Here is a 23,740-nt window from a genome sequence, read left to right on the forward strand (position 1 = left end):
GAGTCTCACATTTCATTTTGCCATCACCCCTCTAAAAAACTGAGATTGTAGTCAGGAAGTGGCTGGGACAGTGTGATTAAAGTTGGATTTTTGTTTGCCAATAATGGCCTTTTCATCATGCCGCTTACCACAGCAAGTGCCTTTAAATCGCTTGGATGTAAAGCACAAGCTGACAAGGCTTTACTGATGCCTGCTCATGTACGCAGACATACGAAGATCAGCACAGCAGCGAGGAGGAGGAGGAAGAGGAGGAAGAGAGCGAGGACGGGGAGGAGGAAGATGACATCACGAGCGCCGAGTCGGAGAGCAGCGAGGATGACGAGGGCGGCGAACAGGAGGACCAGCAGGGAGCCAGCAGACAGCAGCAGCTGGAATGGGACGACTCCACCCTCACTTACTAGAAGAACACACACACACACACACACACACATCACAAATTTGCACTCACTCAGATGTTCATCCTCACCACATGAATACAAGGAGCCGTGAAGTTAAAAAAAAAGAAAAAAAAAAATCCTGGTCAAGATTTCCCTTTTGTCATCTTAGTGGCCGTACTCGGTGTTGTGTCGTCATCAGCGGCTTGTTTTACTTAAGTTATTCTATTTGCATTCACAGGAAATCTTGGCCAACATTTCTTTTCCAGTGTGTGAGGAAGCCAAGCGTGCACTTTTTAGTTTTCTCTCCCACACAAGGCTTCGGAATCATTTCTAGATTTGTTTCTGCAGCTGAAAATCCCCACTGGTAGACCAGTGACTTGAATTAACGCGTTTAGCAACCAGACCAGCATTTGCTTGTTTTTCTTTGCTTTGCTTTTTAACCTTTTAGTGCATGAAGAAGTCTTATGTGTAGAGAGATCCGTTGCTTTTTAAAGATGTTGTACATATTAAGAAACCATGTAATTAGTCAATGTGCTTGTGAAGGCCTCCGCCACAGGGTCCAATATCTACATATGCTTACTATTTGTGTCACGCAGGTTGTAGCATGTCGCTGAAAATGTGTACAAAAGTGTCGGCTTTCATGACCAACAATCTAAGCTTAGGATTTGTTTGTTTGTTTGTTTGTTTAACCCGTTTGTGCTCTCCTCTGTGCGCAGAGGACAGTCGCTTCTTTTGCTTGCACGCGCGCCCCTTTCATTCTCGCCCGTCCCAGATGGACGACGGTTGCTAAGGTGGGCCGTGAGCGGCTCTAATTCACTCGTAATTCACAACGGAGCAAACCGGCTCCAAGTAAAGCTTCTTGTCACCTGTAAAGCAAATTGTCCACGGTGAAGCTGTTTTAATGTCAACTAATATTTAAGCATTTATCTCCAAGTAGTAACAATTGGGTGTTGGACTCAATAGTGGACAATATGACGGCATACTTGAGCTTGTTTACATTTGGTAAACGCAGCGTCTTTCCGCTTCCCGTAAACGAGTGACTGTATTTTCATTCTCCTCCCAGACAATGTTGTATATATCGTTCCTCAAATGTACGTTTCACTCACATGAACAAAGGGGCAGATTTGGGCCCCCTGCCATTGACTGGGTATAAACGGCACTGGGAGACAGATGACTGATGCCAACCCTCCCCATTTCCCGGAAGGCCCAGGTGGCATTAAGCAGGCAAACCCTGGACATGATGGACGTACAGTACTATGACACTGTGTTTCGCAACCTTTATTGAGCCAAGTTTACATTAGAAACATCACCATTAACCAAAATGTCACCAGAATTATAGACAGTCTAGTAAAGACGACTGACTCCGTGGGAAATCTGTGGCTGTTTAGCTGACCACAAAGCTGTTACGTGGTATGAATGGCAACTGTCAGTTTCCGCTTATCCGAGGGCCAAATCGGGAAAGGTCTGGCCAACTCTCCGTTTAAAAGGGTAAAAACTCCCGTTTGTCCCCCGCCCGCTCTAACATGGTCTCGCGAGGGGATGGGAGCTTCTCAAGTCGGCTTCCAGAATTTCGCTTAGGTTTCTAATCGTCTTTAAATTTAAGGAGCTAATACGGCTAACTTCCATTTTTCAACATTAATGGATAACCTCACTTCAGAATTCATGTGAATAATTTGATCACTCCTTTTTTACAACCGCTCTATCTCATTTTAAATCTGTAGTAACTTGGTATGACTTTAGGGTTTTAACAATCCTTGTTGGGATTGCTCAGATTTGTTGTGTACTTAATATACCGTAGTCACTAACTGAATTCAATTTTTATGCGTCTTACATTAGAGGTGGAATGATTCATGTATACGTAAAATAATAATAAAGTGACAAAGTTCTTAATTTATAATACTGAGGAGCAACATGGTATTTAATACTGAAACCAGGCTAACACACAGCAATGAAACCATAATTCTTATCATGCGAGTACATCATCCATTCATCCATCCGTTATAGCTCTTATTGCATTACAGGGCCAAATGCCAAGAAATGCTGTTATAATATTGAAACCACACTATTTCAAGGCATTTCACATTGAAGCCATTACTCTTATAAGCATTGTTTAATTATAACTTTTAACACTTAAACCGTGATATGGCAGTGTACTACTGTATGTAGTAATAATCTTGTGAGCTGAGCACAATATATATAACATATTCATAATCGGTTACTATGGTCATCCTATTAGAATCATCAGTGGGCCAGTTCTGTTTCCTTGTGCTTTGGGTTTGTGTAACTGTGCATATTATTCATTTCAGTTCTGGTTCATGACTTTAGATTTATTTTGGCGAACTCTATCGTTCAAATTTGGGACCACACGCATGAGGTTAACTTGTCATTCATGTCTGGGCCCAGAGGCTAGCGCATTCCATCCATTATCAAGCCCCTCATTGCTTCATTTGACACGGCATTTTTTTACTACATCAACGAAACACTCCATACCACACCACCGCCAACATATGACATAACATTATGACCTTTTGCCATCTAGTGCAGGGATGGGCAACTTCAATGATGGAGGGGGCCACGATTTTTCATGAGTGTTTCCGGGGGGGCCCACATAGGACCACACACTTCCTAAAAATGCTATTAAAAAATGCTGTATAAGCCCATTGTAAACACAACTAAGACATGTCTGCCATCTAGTGATGATTGGTGATATTACAACTTAAAACTGCAGTCGACCCCTGCGTACTCGCAGTTCTGCACCCACGGATTCTCATATTTGCTGATTAAAAAGTATTTGTGGGGGGTGACACGAACATTTTTTCATGCTTTCAATTTTTCATGATTTTATTCTATATTTTGGATCCCTCCCTTTTCACTCCTTTTTTTCGTGAAATATGTTACATATATCACGTGTTTTGAATGTTTATCAGCATTTTTAAAGAATTCGGGGGGTTGTAATAAATAAATACATTTTTTCTACCTAAAATTTATTTTTTTTAAATGAATCAAGGGGCCACTCTGATTGTGAGGCCCGCAGGCCACCAGTTGCCCATCCATGATCTAGTGGAAGAGCATTTCATTATTCTGCCTGTTACTATTGTCAATGAAGACACATTATGTATGTGTAGTAAATAATATTTTTCAGAACCATTATGTTAAGGTAATAATCCTCAATCCTGTTTTGTTACTCATTCTCATTTGGCTCAATATAATTGCGCTTTTTTAAAGTCCGAATTAGAAAAAAATCACAACAAAGCAATATGGACTCAAAAGTTGTAATTTGATATAAAAAGTCAACATTTTAGATAATTATGAAAAAATAATATTCAAAAAGAGAGTTGACGTGAAAGGCGCATTATTTGGGAAAAACTGACATCAGGAGCTGTGCTGATTCTGCCTTTGGGAAATCAGGAGGGTCGGTATCTGGAATTGAGGGGCATGAAGTCCACCTGGCAATTATCCGCCTTCAGAGTTGTGCCAGAAAGGCGTGGCCATGACACCTGCTTCTTCACGCCTCGCTGTGTTCAAAACAGTTGTTTCTGCCGAATGACCCGATTGATGGATGTCACCTTTGCGGTAATATCCTGCTTGTCACCATTCTGTGTAAAAGGCAAAGCAGGGTGAATGCCGGATCGTCTAGTGTGAGATCTTTCGTTTCAAGAGGCTGATGGCAAGACCGTCATTTTGCATGCAAATATGCTTTGAATTATTTTTGTGCAAAGTCCCTTCCGTGGCGCCCCCTGCAGGCCTGATGATGGGAGTGCCTTTTGCTGGTCACAGTGCAATGAGCAGATGAAACAAAGCCCTGCTTGTATAAATGGCGTTTTTAGTTGCTATTGTTAATTTGTAAGTGTAAACTGCTCGGTTTCTTACTGAAGTTAATGAGTCTGTCTTAAAAAAAAAAAAAAAAAAGCAGAGCGCGGCTAGTTTTGATTTTACACACTGTCAGTGTGTCCATGTTGATGTGTAGCTCATGTAGATCCATTGTGTATCTTCTAGATATTGTACTAAATCCACCTTTAACCAGATGTACAGTACGTAACGACAAAGCTTTGGCAGCATCAGTATCATGTGTGTGTGCGCACTCGTATGTGTAGTTTCTTTTTTTTAGTTAGGAATGAATCACATGTTGATACATTTGAAAGGTCCGTGTGCGTGCGTGTGTGTATTTGTGTTTTGTGTGCTTATGCACCAACGAATCTGATTTTTGATCAGCCCCACTGAGCGACACATCACTCACCCCAATTGAATGTCTCAACCATACTATGAAAAAGAAACAATAGTAACGCTTAAAGTGGAAGTCGACGCAAAAATGTTTTTTACAATATGTTTTATGCAGCCCCACTAGTCTAAACACGGCATTCTGATTGATATTGTGTTTGTGGAATTAAGTAGTAAATTCCACCCGTTTTTGCCCATCTCATTTTGTCATTTGCTGTCAACTGAAAACGACATCACACTTGCTCAGGTAACAACCAATCATGGCTCAGCTTCAGAAAACAGGTAAGCCGTGATTGTTTTTTCCCAGAGCAACTTTGATGTTATTTTCAGTCGATTGCAAGTGACAAAACGGCTGCCCCCTGAGATGGCTCAAAATGGGTGGATTTTGCTGCTAAACTCATATTCCACAAATGCAATATTAATCAGAATGGCATGTTTAGACTAGAGGGGACGCATAGAACATATTGTAAAGAAATTTTGGGGTTGACTTCAACTTTAAGCTTGTAACGTCGCATGAACCACAAGTTTGTGAACATTTCATGTCGTGTGAGACTGGAGTACGGAGACGTGATCCACTTATTCTGCTATTTCACACACAATGCCCCCGCCCCCCTTTTTCTTTTATTTTATTGTTTCAATTTGTTTTCTTTGACATTTGCTGAAAATGTGGAAATGTTTTGCGAGTTGGTGGTGGAAGGTTCCTTTGTGCTTGTTGGAGCTGCTGTCACTTTTCTACACTAATAGACAGGCAAACTGTAGTCAAGTTGATGCTTGCTCGTGAACAAAATAAAGGAGAATGAGATGGAATTTCAAAGTCTGAAGTTTTTCCCCTTCCTTTGTCACCTTTTTTCACATTTTTCATCCTAAATGCTTCAGACGATTAAGAGAATTTTAGTAAGTCACAAAGACAACCCAATTAAATACAAATGCAGTTCTTAAATGATGATTTTGTTCATTAAGAAAATAAACATCAGCTGGCTCAATGCGAAAAGGTAATGACCCCCACCCACTCCCAGGCTGGTTAAATCACGAGTTAACTGATGAACTAGTTTATGGAAAGCTGAGTTGGACTTCACTGACTGCCAGATTTTTAAAAATCACTTAAATAGTACCTGTCACACAAAGTGAAATAGGCAACAAGATCTCCAAAAGAAACACATCGTTCTACGGTCCCCCAAAAATCCAAATCAAATGACAACATAATTACAGTAAAATCTATTAGTCCGGAAAAGTTAAGACCAAAAAAGAACACCAGGCTCCTCTCCCATTTGGTCTGGATCTTCATAATGATCACAAACATCTGAGGAGAAATTATTTGGTGAGCTGATGAGACCTAAATTCAACTTTTGGAAGATGTATGGCCGTCACATCTGGTGTAAAAATAATGACATTTGATCTGTATAAAAATAAATGAATAAAATAATAAATAACATCATCCCAACAGCCTGACCTGTTATGCATAAGATAAAACAGTAAGGATTTTTTTTTTGATGGCTTGGGACCTTTTATAATCAACATCTCTGGTGAATATGATTAATTTTATTTAAATGTATGTTTTTGTCGTTGTTATTAATAAAGGTGGGCATTGTCAGTCGGTCACTATTTCAAACCAACCAACGTGGGCACGTTCGTCCCTCGTTGGCGACAGCCAATTGGCGTCGAGAACATAATTTCCATGTCACACGCAAACAAGCACATCTGCAGCTAAACACACGCACATTCTTAGTGAAATAAAAAAAATATTTGAGACACATGTCATTGAGGTCTGTAGGATTGGAAGGTATACAACACAGTTTTATTTTCTTCTGTATTTGGCTGCGTGTCAGGTGTGTGGCACCTGTGTGTGACATACGTGGTACCGGTAAGTCCATTCATGACACCATTTGACTGAATCAGACTGAGTGGGCCTGAAATACTGAAGAGAATACACAAAAAAGAGCCCCCCCCCCCCCCCCCCCCCCACACACACACACACACATACCGTTTCCCACATGGAGACGGATGCACCACGCAGCTCGTTGCTCCTGCTGAAAAGTAAACATTACTAAACAAGCTACTCACCCACGTTCCCCCTTAGGCGCCACCTTCAAGATCGTTTTCGCAATGAAATTAAATGCATCGTTTAGTCATCTCGGTCCCTTTATGGTTGTAGCAGGCACGATATCTATTGTTGTCGCTGTCTTTTTGAAGCGACGCCCCCCGACTTGTTTCAAAACAATTTGTGTCCACGAGTATATTCAGACGCTAGCACATCAAGGTGGAATTCATGCACTTTTTCTGGCGTTCCCTACTTCCGGAGATACGCCATAGTAAACCTGCATTGTATAGTGGTTTGCTGGTACGCCTTTATTTTGAAGGCCGGAAAAGAGAGGAAGTGTGCAAAATCAATAAAAAAACCTGACTGCGACTTCTGGCCGCCTGTTGGACCCAAATAATTATACAATACGACAAATCCAACCCCGAGGCTCGCAATGCAAGTAAGCACACAGTTGGGTAAATACTACTGGCGCATTTGAAGCGTGTCCACAGCGGGTTCGAATACTAAATTAACCAGCTAATGATCTATAAAAAGCCTCTGCCGTTAGCGTGCCTCCCGCGGCGACGTCAACGCTTTTTTTTTTTTTTAGGTCGGGGGGCGGAATGGGGCATTGGCCGACAATGTTTATGAATATGGCCGGAGGGTCGCGGCCGGAAGTTACCCAGGTCAAGGGTGGAGGGTCGCTGCCGGACCGGCAAAAAATGGTAAAGTGCCCAGCTCTGGAAATAAGCTCTTACACTTAATGTTGGTTTGCTGTTCGGCAGTTTTGTACCATCCTTGAATGGTATTTTTTATGCATGAGAGCTCTTTGACCCAGGGAAAAAAAATATCACAAAATGTGGTTATTTTGTCATTTTCTTCAAACCCATTGTTATATTAGCTAGGTCTTTAGGATAGAGGATCTTTTATACATGCATTGAGAAATGTTTAATGAAAACTGAAATTCATTAAGAGTGCCTATTTTGCACATATTTGATGCATATTTAAAATGGCATTTTTGTCATTGTTGTCTTATGTGACCTGCTCCAGCATTTAAGTTGCCCATCACTGGTATACAGCCTTGCTGTGTAGTATAGTGTTGATGGAGAGAAAACAATGCTTTTTAAAATATGGTTTAGTTGATGTTGCAATCAAGGGGTGCCAAAATAAAGTCACAAAAAAAACCTGACAAAATGCTAAGATTTAATGTTGTTGGGTAAAACAGAGAAATATGCTTAATCAGAATCCAAGCAGGTGAGGCTCACATCCAGCTCCACAATCATTTGTCTGAACATTCTTCATACTGTAAGCAAACAAAACATTAAAGGTCTTGTACAGTACCCTAAACATTTTTTTCAAATAGAGTTATACAACCACAATAAAATCATGATTTGAAACACAGTCATAATACGAGAAGTTGGAATTTTACTGCAGTCATATTATGAGCTAAAATTTACAATGAAAGTCATGCTTTATGAGAAAGTCATAATTTTTACGAGAATTGGCTTATAATTACGAAGTCGGAATATTAGAAAAATCAGATTTTTCCACTATATATAAAAAGGCATTCATTTGGGATTTTTTGTTGTTGTTGTATTATTGCTGTTTTTTTTAAATGTTCTTTTCAGGACCCTAATACTCCCATGTACTGTAAACATCACATGATACTTGCAATAAGACGTCCACTTGATACACATCACGCAACTTACACAATGACAATGCACATCTTGAACATTCATGTTTTTGTCTAAGATAAAAACAACAGTAAAATGCGGCACAAAAAACCCATCACATTTCTAATGGAACTTTTCCCCCCACACATTAAAACAATTCAAATTCTAGTTAGTACCTACGAGAGTACAGTATACACATTTAATACACTAAGGCGTATAAAAGAATACTGTTCAAAAGCATCTACAGCAACAACCACAAGTGCATTTGTTATTTACAAGAGCAACTGTCAGTTTTTCTCTTCAAAACACTTATTAAAATATATTTTTCAAAATGATGGAGGTTATGCTTTGGTTTTCACACCAGTACTTGCTAAAGCCAATATTTTATCTTCCGACCCTGGAGAAAAAAAAAAAGGATGAAAAAAATAAACAAGTGCTTCAACTTCATTTAATTTGTAAGCATTAAAAGTGTAATTGTACTTACCTGTCGCCACTTTTTCAAACTGGCTCAAAGTAGCCGTGGCATTTTCTGCCAGGAAAGTTTCATCCTCTGTTGTGAGCTGTCAACAAATGAAGAGTCGTTATAGTGATGTCGTGTTCGGGTCTGTGGGACCCGTGTTCAGTTTTTATCAAAAGACAAGTGACCCAAGGCATATCTAAAACTGTTATGGGATTTTCTTTTTTCTTAAATTCCCATTTTTAAAAAAGGAGTATCACATTAATTTATAAATGTGATCTAAAAAAAGGTAAAGGGCAAATATTAACAATGTTTGCTGTTCATATGATTTGCAATTGGGATGTAGTAAAAATCTGTTGAGTATTTTAAAAGAAAATTAACTAGCGGGTCCACCGAACCCATTAACACTGGCTGAGTAACAAAAATATGAACACCATACAAGGGTTAAAGTGATTTTCGGAACAAGGATTTATGACACTTCATGGCGACCCCTGAGGGGAAAAGCCGAAAGGATAACAACAACATCCTCGTATTATGTCAATTTATAAAAAAATAAATAAAAAAAGTAGTTGTAAAAAAAAATACTGCTTTAACCTCGTAAGAACAAAAATAAAATACATCTAAAACCTTGTAATATTCGTAGGGCTGAACGATTTGAGGAAAAAATTGTATTGCGATTTCTCTAACCAATGCTGCTCTATTTAACAAAAAAAGTCCCTTTGCAAAGCTGAATTAAATAAAAATAATTTTGACAGCTAGTACTGTGTAGATCTCTAAATGCAGTACTCTGTGGTACAAAATAGTTCAAACATTGCTGATACTATTAAGTATTTATTATTTTGACATCGATCTTTTCGTCATGGCTGACGTCCCCCGTTAGCGTTTTCCGGTATTCGAGCATGTGCTAAATTGTTAATGTATCTGTCTTATTTTATGTCTAGATACGTATTAATTGTAGTACGCATTTTCTGTTCATAGCTGCTGGCTCTCCGGACGAAACGCGGTTCTAGCCAGACTTCTGTGAAAAGTCTACTGTACACCTAAGCGCTTACTGTATTATGGGTCTTTCCTGACTCTGCAATTAGCTCATTTGATGCCGACATCGTTTTAAATCGTTTTTTATAATCTACTAGTACACCCCCAACATCGAGTTAACTAATTTTTTTGTGTTTTTTGTGTGCATTTGATGCCCAAGCCTCAGACGCAATAATTACACAATTTCAGGCTTGGGAAGCGTTGTAATGTAGTGCAATCGCCAGCAGATGTCACCAGTATCGTTTATCAGACCCATTGCCAGTATTTAGCACATTTTTCATACATTTTTTGTTTTTTGGCATCAAAGTTGCTTTTTTAGAATTGTTTGGGGTTTTTTTTAAAATAAGAAAGGTAATGTTTATATATCTGAGATGTCATAAAAGCAAAAATATTGGGGTCAAAGTTGAAATTTACAAGTTTATAGTTTATATACAAGTCTTTTCACAAAACCCTTGATTTCTCCTTTATTTTTTTATTTTTTTAGAAACAGGATTTTGAGTGAAACCTGCCCATGTTCTACTGCAGATTACTCAGGAATGACAAATGCTAGAAATAAAATTGTTTTTCTTATGTGAGAAGAGAGCCTCTAATCTTTCTTTTGGTGGGTTCCATGTCTATATAGTCATAAAACACAATATTCTGTGGGCCTTCAAAGATGGGTCAAAATCCTCAAAAATGGCTGGCACTGAGGAGCTTAGCTTCGCTGCGAATGGCTGGCATTGAATGAGTTAGCATGCTTAGCGACTCCTCGTTAGCCTTCTTGGTGAAAGCGCTACTTTTTAGTACGGTAGTTTATTTGTCACCACGGAGGAAAGGATCAGCATCACGCAGCTCCTTGCTGCTGCTGCGCATGGTTTGAAAATCCAATTTAGCCTTTTTTTCTGCATTGGTACCGTAAGTGGTAATTTTAAAAATCTTTTTACCTTTAAAAAAATGCAACTTTTTAAACATTTGAAGACAAATAAAAAAAAAATGGGGAATTTAAAAAAAAAATGTTTTTCTAATGTTCTGATGTAGTAAGTATTGTGGGTTTTATTATTATTATTATTAAATCTATAAATATTGGGATTAAAAAAATCTTGTCATACCTCATAATAATGCCTCACACTTGCACACCAACTTTCAACCAAAGTCAGGTGGGACAGTTTGTAGCTTACCCACAATGCTAATGAGGACAAACGCTATAGAAAATGCATAGATAATTATTGTGACTTTCTTTTTGGCACTTCTTTCCCGCTGATATAATTCCTTCACTTCTCATTGTAAAATTACAACTTTATTCACATTATGTTAAAATCTTTTTTGTAGTTGTTTTTTTTCTTTCCAGTGCGGCCCTACTGCTCATTTTATTCACCTTCTCTCCCAGCTTCCTCAGTGCTGTGAGCACCTCCATCTTCTGCTGTGTGTACTCGTCCCGAGATAGCTTCCCCACCATAACGTCACGGTCCATCTGTGCACAATAATGACACGCTAGGTTGGAGGGAAAATGCAGAAGGCAACAGATACAACAAAAAAATAAAAAACACAATTCTAACCTCTGCAAGTCTGGTTCTGAGCTGTCCCGGCTGCTTCTTAGCAAAAAGTCGGATCACCTCTGGAGTTTTGAATGCTTGACTGATGGCAGCCTGGATGGCCTGAACAAAACGCACAGGTAACAGATGGATCAATCCAATACAATACAATTTTATTTATATAGCGCATTTCATAACAGCTAGAGCTGTAACAAAGCACTTTAAAACAGTAGACAATAAATAAAGACAATAATAGGCCGTAATACACAAGTATTAATAGATAGAGATATAAATAATATATAAGATATGAATATAAAATATAAACAAATAAAGCCAATAAATTAACATAAAACACAATTGACACCTGGAGAAGAGCCGAAAATTTCAGGTCTGATCAAAAGCCAGAGAATAGAAATGTGTCTTCAACCGGGTTTTAAAAATGGACAGATGCCTAACATCCAATGGGAGGTCATTCCAAAGGGAAGGACCAGCAGTTGAAAAGACTCGATCCCCTCTGAGGCTCCGCTTGGTCCTCGGCACCTCGAGCAGCGCCTGGTCCGCAGGCCTGAGGCTGCGGGAAGGTGCGTAGGAGTGGAGGAGCTCAGAGAGGTACGCCGGGGCCAGGCCATTTAATGATTTATAGACAAATAGGAGAATCTTAAATCGAACCCTGAAATGCACTGGGAGCCAGTTAAGGGAGGCCAGAATTGGTGTTGTGTGTTCCATAATCCGAGCTCCAGTTTGTAGGCGGGCAGCAGAATTTTTGACCAACTGGAGACGTTTGAGGGAGGACTGGCTGACTCCGAAATAAAGTGCATTGCAGTAATCTAGCCGAGATGTAACAAAGGCATGGATGACTGTTTCTAAGTGCTGATGGGAAAGGAGGATACCACAGGTGACCATAATAAACCATGAATCGATCATTACGATGTCTGTCAATTGGGTGGAATTGATCAATCGATTAATCAAGTCTGGAACACACGTTTTTGTGTATTGTATCGTATTAAGTTATAGAATGTCAAAGTGGTGCTGCCTCTCGTAGATTAGATCGTTTAGATTAGGTTAGATAGTTTTTGGTACTACAGCAGACATCATTACCTGTATATGTTTGGTGTGCTCTGTTGGTCAACTCGGGTACAGCACGTCAATCTTATGTGGTGATTTTTTTTTCCCTCGTCATGTGGGGCTGCTCATGTTTTAAAAATAGATTAAGATGATAAAAAAAAAAAAAAAAAACGGTATGTGTGTATGCCGCTCTGGTTGATTCGTGGTACGCTTCGCTTAAGTCACAATTAAGACACAAGTTAATGAGTGTGTCCGCTGCGCATACCAGCTGCATGCCGCTGAGTTCATCCACAAGAGTCATGTCTCCTGTCATGATCTTCTTTAGGGAGTCATTGAACTCACTCAGCTGTTCCAATGTCTCCTTCTTTGTCTCCTCATATTCTTCTTCGTCGAGCTCTTCCCTGCAATAAAGACATTGAGAAAGAATGACTGTTTGTTGTTTATTCTTGCATCCATCCATACATTTTCTATACTCTATAGCGCTTGTATTCATTGGAGTCCCAGCTGATCAGCGGGTTACACCCTGGGATGGTCGCCAGCCTGTCACCAGTCTTTAATGACCTTAAAATGCATGTTTTGGGGAATTGCAAGGAGGCTAGAGTACAGTTCATGTACATGCAAACCCCACACAGAAAGGCTGGAGCAGACATTCGAACCTAGAACCTTTCAACTATGAAGCAGACATGCTACCGTGCAGCTGCTCCAGTACCTACAGCAGTAATTCAAACGTTTAGTTAAGTGTACTCTCGATACACCACCTGCATTCTTCCAGATCCTGCAGCTGCTGCATCAGTCTGTCAAGTTGCTCCTCCATATTCTGCCTCAGTTTTCCAGTTTCTGACTTTCCACGGGAAGCCATTCTCTATGCTTTACCCCCGAATCTGTTGTAACACGGGATAAGGATTTGTTTATTACACGTCAATTTAACGTGCAACAGGAACTACAGTTAGGATGAAGTACACATTGCAGAGCGCGACACTGTATCGACAAATCCAACTCAAGGATTTAACCAAAGAGAGTGTTGTTATGAGTTAGCTGATGAAAGAGATAGCATGCTAAAAATGGGACAGCATCTCAAAGGAGGACGGATCCGATAAGTAAACAAATTGGATACGTGGCGCAATTAACAGAAAGAAATAATCATACCTACGTCATAAACTTAAACGCGACTTCGACTTATTGATGCAGTTTAAACTATTCCCCTAAGTGTTTGATTGCTGTGCGTTTCCTTCTTGTTTGTTTGTGATCGTGAACGCAGCTCAAAAACGTGGGTGCGGTTCGCGACTTCTTCCTCGTCCACACAGCCAATCAGCTTCCAGAATGGCACGGCTGTCCGTTACGTCATCCACTGAATACACCGGCCAAGCGCCTGACTTCAATAGAGTTGTCTGGTAAAAACAGTTCATGCAACTATTTTCTTCAACATTCTTCTTATACGAGTAATTTCTACGATTTTTCCGTATTTGCTTGTATTTTTAATTTGCCTCTACCACAAGATGCAGATGAACAGTCATTGTTTTTGGTTAGGGTAGGAACTAAGCTAACATGCTAACATTAGCGGTGTTTACAATCATTAAGGGTAACATGGCTCACCGAACATGGCGTTGCTGAATGGGCTATGGACGATACACTATGGACTGGGCGCGAACAACTATTCATACGCACATTCGCACCTACGGACAATTACGAGTCCAGAATTAAACTAAAAGCATTTGTTTGGAATGCGAAGGAAGGAATACGCAGAGAGGCGAACATGCAAACCCCACACAGAAAGCTGGAGACAAGATTCGAAAACCTCAAACCTCAAAATTGGAAAGCAGACGTACTAACTTGACATCGTGTTCCCAGTCACAATTTTATGACACAGTAAAAATATATATATATTTTTAAACATGGTATTTCAATGTGGTTTTTTTTCCAGAAACACACATTTCTAATAAGATATAAAAAAACAGCCGTACTAGTACGTTTAAAAAGATAAAAGGTTTTGTAAAAAGAATTGTTTTTTTAAAGGCATAATATCATGAGAATAACATTTTATTAGGCTTAAATAAAAGTGTCATTTTTAAATAAGTGTTAATGTAATGAGGCTCATCCGATTTTTCGAGAAAAGGGCATATTATGAGAATTCATTCATTCATTTCAGAGTTTTTTTTTTACTTCTAAAATTGTAAATTTTCATTACTATATTTAAAAAATTAATAAGAGATGAAGAGGTCACGGAAGATCAAGATTGTTTGGGGGAATGTAGTAATATTATTAGATTATGCAATAGATTTCAGATTCACAGTACCAGTCAAAAGTTTGGAAACACTCTCCAATTCAAATGGTCTCAAACACATTAAGAGGTCAAGAAATTCAGGCTATTAACACTTGATATTGCAGTTGTGAACTCAAAGTCATTCCAGGTCATAAAGCATCATCCACATCATAAAGCTGACTGAAAAAATACCAAGGTGTGCAAAGCTGTTATTTGGGCTAAAGGTGCCTACTTTGAAGAATCTAAATGATAAAAAATAATTCTGTTTTGATTCATGTTTTTTGTTGAAAAAAATAATTCCTTCAATATTTCTTCATAATGTCAAACACAGAATTAGAGGGTGTTTCCAAATTTTTTACTGGTACTGTACAACCTCACAGAGGGGTGAGATACGTCAGTTGATCCAGACACCCGGAAAACTTCATTTATACATTTCTATGCCAGTTTTCAATTCAAGATGGAAACCCATAACCTTGTGCTGGAAGTGGTTAGTGCTAACCACCCTCACAAACACCTCTTTGCCTCTTGAAGGTATACCCTGCTTCAGAATGAGGCATGGAGGACGAGAGGAGAACAAGAGTGGTCCTTCTGGCGTGCGGATCCTTTAACCCCATCACCAACATGCACCTGAGGATGTTTGAACTGGCCCGAGACTATCTGGAGGACACAGGTTGCGTAACATCTGGTCTATTATTCAAACTTTGTGTCCGTGATTCTAACACAAAGTACTCTAAATGACATTTGAGACAGGTCGCTACAAGGTGGTGAAAGGCATTGTGTCTGCTGTTGGGGATGGCTACAAGAAGAAGGGTCTGATTGAGGCTTTCCATCGCGTGAAAATGGCCAGACTGGCCACAGAGAACTCCGAGTGGATCACAGTGGATGCATGGGAGAGCTCGCAACCGGAGTGGGTGGAGACAGCCAAAGTGATTCGGTTAGTGATTTAACAACTTTCCTTCTACTGTGTTGGCTTGAAGACAGCCCACACTGCCCATATAAGGTTTGCTTTATATAGTGGAACCTGTTATCAGCCTTTAGAATGGACATCAAATTAATCAATCGTTGAAAAGTAAAATTGAAGTAAAAATTTGACATATAACGACAGTTAAAAAAACAATTAATAAATGAAAAGAATGAACGCAATAAAACACTAAAACAATGCTTAGTCTCATGCTGAGTCGAAAGCCAAAGATGAAAAATGTGTTATAAGGCGAGTTTTAAAGATGAACAGAGAGGGGCTTGCCAAACGTCTCAAAGAGAGCGACTGGCAATGGAAAAAGCCCGATCCACTCTGTGCTTCCGCATACTCCTCGGTACCTACATTAGTGTCTGGTCTGCAATCCTGAAGCACCGGGCAGGTACGATGAGATGGAGGAGCTCAGTGAGGTAAACTTGGGCGAGGCCTGTTAAAGATTCGAAAACACATAATAGAATCTTAAAAAGAACTCTAAAATGTACAGCGTTTCGTCAATGCTGTAAATGGCCCAACAATGACGGAGGGAGGTGCGTTGAATTGCGTAAGTTGTCAGTTTTCCAAACTTTTAATTCTTTTTGTTCTGTATCTCCTCAGGCATCACTACTCAGAACTAACAGCAGCCAAGCAAGATGGTGATGATGTGGACACTGTCAAGTATGTGAAAAAGAGACGCATTGAAGAGACCTATGTTGAGAGTGCATCATATCACAACAAAAGAGGTAGATTATATAGACTATTAGACTGTGCGAGTGTTATTAATTCTATTTCATGCCAAATCCACAATGAATGCTTAAGCCGGTGGCCAAATATGCATGTGAAAGCCCCTTATCCCAACTGACGTCAGGTGAAAGATGGACTTCTCCTTCGGCTGGCCGCCAGTCAGTCGCAAGGGCACACACTCACATTTACACCATACTGAGTTAGAATTGAATGCCACATGCATGAAGTCAGGCAAGAGAATCACTATAAACAGTCGCTGATTTTTTTTTTTTTTAATCAATGATAAAGAAATACAATAAAACAATTTAAGTGCATATAAAAGATGCTAAATAATTTGAAAAAACTGAATTCAATTCCTTTATTCTATTCTTTTTTCGACCTCAAAACTCTACATTTTTTTAATTTTTTGAGATGGTATTAAAATGCATATTTTTATAAAATATTTATTATTATTATACATAATATTTATTTGTAATACCTTAGCAAAAACTAAGAAATCTGACTAACCAAACTATCTATTGACATTGCAGAAGCAACTCACCTGATGCTGCTTTGTGGTGCTGATGTCCTGGAGTCCTTCGGGATCCCTAACTTGTGGAAGGAGGAGGACATCGCCGAGATCGTGGGCCGCTTCGGCTTGGTGTGCATCACGCGTTGCGGCGGCGACCCCCACAAGTTCATCCAGCGGTCAGACATGCTGTGGAAGCACCGCAAGAACATCCACGTGGTCCCCGAGTGGGTGGCCAACGACATCTCGGCCACGCATGTGCGCCGGGCACTGCGCCGGGGTCAGAGCGTCAGGTACCTGTTGCCGGACGACGTGCTTCGCTACATACATGACAACCATCTCTACAGTGCCGAGAGCGAGCAGAACAACGCCGGTGTGGTTCTTGCACCCCTGCAGAAATATGCAGGTGACCTGTCCAGCTAAAAAATAGTGCTTTTACTGTGAACGAACATTATTTATTGTCACAGAATAGCATCTTTAATTTGGGCATCTTTCAAAACAAAATTTCCCATCGAGATCAACTATATTTGGTATCATTTGTGCCAGAATCCAAACATCATTATCATTAAACCTTTAGTCATTGTAAAGGCAATATTGAATTGTTTATAAACAAAAGTTACCCAGCCATCTAGTTGTTACAACCCTGTTGGAGCTCACACATCATTTTTGATGTACTAAACTTGGACTTGTTTTTACTAGAAATGGAATAAAACAGCTGCCTTTGTTTTTCAACTTGAAAAATGTGTTTTGTGTTATTTTGCAACACATTTAATTAAACATCTTTAATTTGATTGAACTGTTGTTTGGTTGGGGGCAATAGGGTGACGTAATTAGCACTTCTGCCCGACAGTTCTGAGGTTCAGGGTTCCAATCTTGACTCCGGCAAGTGTGGAGTTTGCATGTTCTCCCAGTACTTGTGTGGGTTTTCTCCAGGTACTCCAGCTTCTTTCCACCTTCGGAAAACATGTGTTGGGTTCATCGAAGACTCTAAATTTTCCGTATTGTTGCTGTAAATCTGAGCATGAATGGTTGTCTATTTGTGCCCAGCTGTGATTGGCTGATGTGCAATATCTTTGCCCAGAGTCAACTGGGATACACGCCAGTTTACCTTTTTTTTTGACTGATTACATTCCAAAACAGGAAAAGACATCAACCCATTGATATACCACTGGCGGACTACGGTAATATTTCTATGGCCAGTATAATGACCTACCATCTTGAAGAGCAGATTATTCAAGACGAATGTCACCCAGTGAGTTGATTTTGACATCTGTCACTGTCTGTACCCTGTTTCCTGCATAGCTGAAGATAGGGGGAAAAAACATGAGAATAAGAATAAGAATGCCTTTATTGATCCCACAGTGGGGAAATTTTCATTGTTACAGCAGCAAAGATATAGGTCACACAGGGGCGGCGGCATAATGTGGCCATTAATGTATAACATTGACGGCAAACATTTAGAATCAAACCTATGTAGATATACGCAGTAACATGTGTATATACACATGTGTATACACACCAACCTACATCTACATAAAAAATATGAGGAACACTCATTTCGGCCTGTACATAGTACAGAGGAAAAAATACTCTAAGTGACAGTGCTGCAGTGCTGTAGTGAAAGGTCGTTTGTTTTTAATGCTGTAAATCTGCATGCCCCAGTTAATGTCAGTGGCAGTCAATATTATTTTTGGCCTTCATAGGCGGGTGTGCCTCTTTCACCTGTGTCATGGAAGAAAACAAGTGTAATTTACTGCGTTTTGGGCCTGCAGCCAGCTAAAACAACTGCATTTGTCTTCTGATGATAACAAGTAACGAGTGCTCATGTCTCGCTATAGTTTTAGACTGTTTTTCCCTCGGCATCATTATAGAAAGATGCGACCTGGAAGATATGTCTGTGATTGCCTACAAAAATTTGCCACAAAACCATTGATGGCTAATTGATTGACATAATTGGACCAGTCTGACTTGCCACTCGTGAGAGCGTTTTCCTTCTCTGATTGGCTCCAGTAAGGGCACACCTACTCCAATACCGGCAGTTACTAAACAAAATTCTTTCTGCCATTTGGGAGAAGCCTTTGAATAAGTAGCTTCAAACCTGCTCCTGTGGTTCCGAGTGCTTTAAGGCTCACCAAGAATGCCTGTAAGCTTCTGTGGCAAATGGGACATGATCAGCAATGACAACTTTGACGGCTACATGATTGCATTAGGTAAGATGTTTCAAATACATTCTTGTTATTGACGACTCATTTTTTGAATGGAACTGATATGTTTGTTGCCTGAGCCTTTTTGTTATTAATGTTATTGTTTAGCCTGTCCAATACTTGTACAGCATATGGGTAAATGTACTGGGACACCTGGCCATTACACATGGCAGAAAGTGCAACAATACGTATGTACTCTCTGGGAAGACTGCAAAATGTTAGTGTCTGTGTCTCTTCAAGTTCTTTCCAAAGGTGTTTGATGGAGGTCCTCCACACAAACTCATCAAAGTAGGCCTTTATGGTCCCTAATTGTATCATTCTGGGGGGAAAAAAAAAGCCTTCCCTAAAATGTGATCACTAATGTTATTGTTCAACTGAAGGGGAACTGAAGCAATTTGGGTGGGAAATGTATCTCCGTACGACTTAGTATGAGTTTTTGGGAAAACAGAGCGTCAGGATCAAAGTTATCCCATCAATACAGTTCTAAAGGGTGCCTGTCAAGCACTACACTAACCAGATTTCACTGCTAAGCTCCACCCACAAAGGACAACAAAAACTTGCATTTTGGCAGCCTCTTAAAATAATGGCCTAACAACTCATATTTTGACAGAATGTTTTTTGTTTTTTTCCTTAAACATCACCTCAGGATGCTGGCCAGTGGCCACCTCTGCTAAAAATCGGCTGCATCCTTAGTTAAACAGATCATTCAATTCTACGCCTGAAATGAAATTATTAATACATATAAGACAATCAGAATATGGTTCCGTTTTTCGTGTTTTCTGATAAAAAGAAAGAAAAAAAAGACTTCGGCCATTATTTTAAGAGGGTGACGATTTGCAGCAAAATACAAAGCTCCTAATAGTTTATTTTAATGACCCCTGGAAATGGCCAAAATGAACCTTAAATGGCCGCTGACACCAAAATGATTAATGCAATGGTATTATTCATGAATAATTCAAAATACAATGTCAATGTTAGCACAATACCTTCAGGCATCTGCTCGAAAGAAAAACAATGCCTATTTAAACTTCTGAAATATATTTAGGGTTAATCAGAGGCACTTTAAAGAAGCACGTTAAACTCTCATTTAACATGAGTTTGAATCTGGTGGTTCCTTTGAACGCAGCCACATCCCAGTTATTAAGAAGTTATGCACACTTGTGCACCCACATTATCTAGACTGTTATTTATACTTAGCATCTTGAAAGTGTTTATGTTTTTTTTTTCCAACTGAACTGGACATGTTATGTCACATTTATGGTGGGAACAACGTTTTAAATGATTTGTCTTGGTCCCTTAGTCTATCACAAAAACCTGGCATTTCAACAGGGGCGTGTAGACTTTTTATAGCCATTGTAACCACTTTGATAGATTTTCAAATTTTTTAACAATAAACACCAATTGAACAATAGAAACAAACTATTCAGCATTGTATCAAGAAATGATGGCACAGACACAGTGGCCTAATTTGAGTAAGCCCGAAGAAGTGTGTCCCGGTACGTTAGTCAACCTCATCTGTTGTTCACACGTGCCCACTTTCCCCAGATATCAGCCCTTGCATTAGAAAGATTGCTCTGAAACTGAAGATGAATAAGTTGATCGAACAGCGGGGCGACCAGTACGTCATCAAAACTTGCAGCACCTTCAGGGACTACACCGTCTCTTTCCGAGTGGGTCAGGAGTTTGAGGAGTTCTCAGAGGGCTTAGACAACAGGCACATGAAGGTGAATACGAGTGGCCGGATGAACGATTGAGAGCTGTGCATTGAATTTTGATGAGCTGTCGTTTTCTCCTGTTCCGCACAGTCGCTGGTGAGGTGGGAGGGGAACAAGCTGGTGTGTGAACAGACTGGTGAGAAGAAGAACAGGGGGTGGTGTCACTGGATTGAAGAGGACAAGCTTCACTTGGTATGACATTGGCATCACACAAAACAACTATGGTGTAGTATATACGGTATTTCTTCTTCTTCTTCCTTCTTTGCCTCATCTACAGTACACAATGTTAATGCATACAAATGTATGCATTATTTGATGAGAAGAATTGGAAGGAATCTTGTAAACAACAGTGAAAAGTGACATCAACACCTTTACCTGGATCGGCACCAAAATGTAATGGTTTCTTTATTCGCCAAGCCCCACCCCTTTACACCAATGTGTTTTCGTAGATATATGATAGTTCGCCAAATATGGCCCAAATGTATCATACACTTTTGTATACAATATGTTATATTACGTTATTTATGGTGCAGCACGGTGGAAAACATAGCACATCTGCCTCAAATTTGGGATGCTTAGGATCCAAATCTCATTTTAGAGTCTTTTTCCATGGCATATTCCGGCTTCATCCCACATTCCAAAAACATGCTAGTTAGGTTCATTTAAAGACACAATTGTCCATAGGGGGTTAAATGGTTGTTTGCTTATATGCGCCCTATGATTGGTTGATGACCAATCCAGGGTTATACCCTGCTTCTTGCCCATTGTCAGAATTGCTCAACCATGCATGACCCAAATGACAGTGTATAAGATGAAATGGATCAATTCTGTCACCTTAAATTCATTGGTCCTCCTTCTGTGGTTCTAAAATCCCCCTCATTAGAGAAAGGTTGTTTTTTTTTAACATGGGCCCTAGAAAATGGATGTGTTACTAAATATAATGTCATCTTCTTTTCATATATTCAGGATCTTTATTGTGAAGGCGAAATCTGCAAGCAGGTTTTCAAGAAGGTGAATGACTAAAGAGGACGACGATTGTAAAAAAATGGACATTACAAGAAAGAAATGAGATCTATGAGCTGTGAGGCAATAATCTACGCCACTAGAAAGCAGTACTGTATATCAACATGACTACTCTTTGTACAGTAGTTATAGTGGCTGACTGTTGTTTTCCGCTGCATCGAGTGTGTTTAGCTCATGAGTGGCAAAAGGAAGAGCAGCTTGTGTTTATTTATGCATTTATCCATGTGTTTGGACTTTGCTGGCATAACTGTGGTCAGCCTTCTAGACAGATTATGTGTGGGCATAGTATGAGACCTGAAAGTCATATAAACGGAGATCAATGTAAAAAAACAAACAAACAAACAAACAAACTTTATTGATCTCTGTTGGTGAACTTCATTTACCCTCAAACCCAAGATTGGGCAAAGTATGGTCCACGGGCTACAAACATCTGACTCAATGCTTTGATCTGGGCATCGAACATATGTGGGTGTGAAACAAATTTTTTTTCACGGGCCACATCTTAATTATGGTTTCCTACGGAGGGCCATTCTGAGTGTGAACCCAAATAAATGTATGATCGCCTCATATTACATATCCATCCATTTTCAACACCACTTGTTCACAACACACCTGTTCAGCAAATTGGCGAATAACATATGAATGTATTTTAAGCCTAGAACACTAACGTCGGGTGATTTTCACCCGCACATTTTTTTTATGTGATATTTTTTATTGGGATATTAAAAAAGACGACTTCCAATTTGGCATGCAGTGTTGTACTTTGACATAAATTGATGCAAATTGTATTTTATCCAGGATATTATGTCGGGTTAAATGTACCCGTTAGTGATGGTGTTACTAATTTTAGCATTAGTGTTCTAGGGTTGAAAGGGGAATTGGTAACAAAAATGCTTGCAATATCTCAACGTTTTTAAAAATGAAGACAGTTTCCAATTGTGGTATCTTGGCAAGAAACATTAAGTCGTGGCACGTAATTTGCCTTTGGCGGGCCACATAAAAGGCATGATCTGGGCTCCTAGACTTGAGTTTGACACTTGTCATTTACATACTAAGAGTGCAAGTATTGCAATTAAACTGTAAACTTTATTTATTTGGCCATTTCTCTATGAATGGATTCATTAGTATTCATGTCTCATTAAACATTGTGTTAGTATAATCATATTATATTATATTTTTACACATATTGTATTGTAAATAATGAAAATAATAGTTTTATATTTATATATCTATATATCTATATATCTATATATATATATATATATATATATATATATATATATATATATATATATATATATATTTATATATATATTAGTTTTGATTATGAATTCATTTCATGTTTTTACATTTACATTCAAATTAAATTATTTTATTATTAAAATAACCTATTTTTCTTGCAGTAATTTTGAATTTTTTTCCCTAAACATTTGTCATTTAAAATGTAGTTATTAGTTGGTATTTAATCTAATTTAATTGTTTTTACATTTACATTTGAATTCAATTATATTTTATCATTAAAATACCCTATTTTGTTGGAGTAATTTAGAATTTGTTTTCCTAAAAACATGTTATTTAAAATGTAGTTATTAGTTGGTATTTAATCTTATTCATGTTACTGATTGAATAATTTGTTAATTGATTTGTATTAAAGATCCATTCAAGTACTTTTTTTCTCATTAGGGTCCAGGGTGAGCTGGAGCCCATCCCAACTTACTTTGGGCCAGAGGCATAATACAAGTTCACGCTTGAATGGTTGTCAGCCAATCTTAGTTAGATTAAATAATAAAACAAACAAACAAACAAACAAACAAAAAACAGTAAAAAATATCCATTTTAAATACAAATTCGACTATTTAAAAAAAATTGTTTGGCAACCAATTCAGGGTGTCCCCTGCCTACTGCCCGAAGACAGCTGGGATAGGCTCCAGCACGCCCCGCGACCCTTGTGAGGAGAAGCGGTATCGATAATGGATGGATG

General features: G+C 39.1%; 4 protein-coding genes across 11 annotated transcripts in view; 3 read left to right on the top strand and 1 right to left on the bottom strand.

Annotated features, from left to right (window-relative positions):
* clstn1 (calsyntenin 1) overlaps positions 1-5,402 on the top strand; it is a 39,002-nt gene extending 33,600 nt beyond the window's left edge. For all 4 annotated transcript variants that reach the window (XM_086050807.1, XM_086050824.1, XM_086050816.1 and 1 more), the window contains one exon: positions 207-5,402. In XM_086050807.1, the coding sequence (XP_085906933.1) occupies positions 207-401 (195 nt within the window). In that variant the 3' untranslated portion in view covers positions 402-5,402. The remainder of the gene's footprint in view (positions 1-206) is intronic.
* A 2,399-nt stretch (positions 5,403-7,801) lies between these two features.
* On the bottom strand, positions 7,802-13,667 carry lzic (leucine zipper and CTNNBIP1 domain containing). Of its 2 annotated transcripts, none has more exons than XM_086050866.1 (7): positions 13,504-13,667; positions 13,112-13,234; positions 12,619-12,754; positions 11,313-11,411; positions 11,132-11,227; positions 8,770-8,845; positions 7,802-8,682 (listed from the first exon to the last, which is right to left on the bottom strand). In XM_086050866.1, the coding sequence occupies exons 2-7, from the start codon at positions 13,210-13,212 to the stop codon at positions 8,627-8,629; spliced, it is 564 nt and encodes a 187-aa protein (XP_085906992.1). In that variant the 5' UTR covers positions 13,213-13,234; positions 13,504-13,667; the 3' UTR covers positions 7,802-8,626. The 2 variants fall into 2 exon arrangements, with proteins under 2 accessions (XP_085906992.1, XP_085907001.1); XM_086050875.1 differs by having other exon boundaries at positions 13,500-13,660.
* On the top strand, positions 13,654-17,558 carry nmnat1 (nicotinamide nucleotide adenylyltransferase 1). Of its 2 annotated transcripts, none has more exons than XM_086050844.1 (5): positions 13,654-13,744; positions 15,145-15,283; positions 15,364-15,547; positions 16,184-16,308; positions 16,840-17,558. In XM_086050844.1, the coding sequence occupies exons 2-5, from the start codon at positions 15,169-15,171 to the stop codon at positions 17,238-17,240; spliced, it is 825 nt and encodes a 274-aa protein (XP_085906970.1). In that variant the 5' UTR covers positions 13,654-13,744; positions 15,145-15,168; the 3' UTR covers positions 17,241-17,558. The 2 variants fall into 2 exon arrangements, with proteins under 2 accessions (XP_085906970.1, XP_085906980.1); XM_086050854.1 differs by having other exon boundaries at positions 13,705-13,792.
* A 402-nt stretch (positions 17,559-17,960) lies between these two features.
* On the top strand, positions 17,961-22,742 carry rbp7a (retinol binding protein 7a, cellular). 3 transcript variants are annotated; one of them, XR_015089479.1, is made up of 5 exons: positions 17,961-18,069; positions 18,893-19,027; positions 20,567-20,745; positions 20,827-21,129; positions 21,703-22,742. XR_015089479.1 is itself a non-coding variant. In XM_086050889.1 (5 exons), the coding sequence occupies exons 2-5, from the start codon at positions 18,955-18,957 to the stop codon at positions 21,757-21,759; spliced, it is 411 nt and encodes a 136-aa protein (XP_085907015.1). In that variant the 5' UTR covers positions 17,961-18,069; positions 18,893-18,954; the 3' UTR covers positions 21,760-22,742. The 3 variants fall into 3 exon arrangements, 2 of the variants coding, with proteins under 2 accessions (XP_085907015.1, XP_085907023.1); XM_086050889.1 differs by having other exon boundaries at positions 20,827-20,928; XM_086050897.1 differs by lacking the exon at positions 17,961-18,069 and having other exon boundaries at positions 18,446-19,027; positions 20,827-20,928.
* The last annotated feature ends 998 nt before the right edge of the window (positions 22,743-23,740 follow it).

Source organism: Filicampus tigris, chromosome 1 (genome assembly GCF_054856515.1).
Source record: "Filicampus tigris isolate MCC_2025a chromosome 1, RoL_Ftig_1.0, whole genome shotgun sequence".
Taxonomy (NCBI): domain Eukaryota; kingdom Metazoa; phylum Chordata; class Actinopteri; order Syngnathiformes; family Syngnathidae; genus Filicampus; species Filicampus tigris.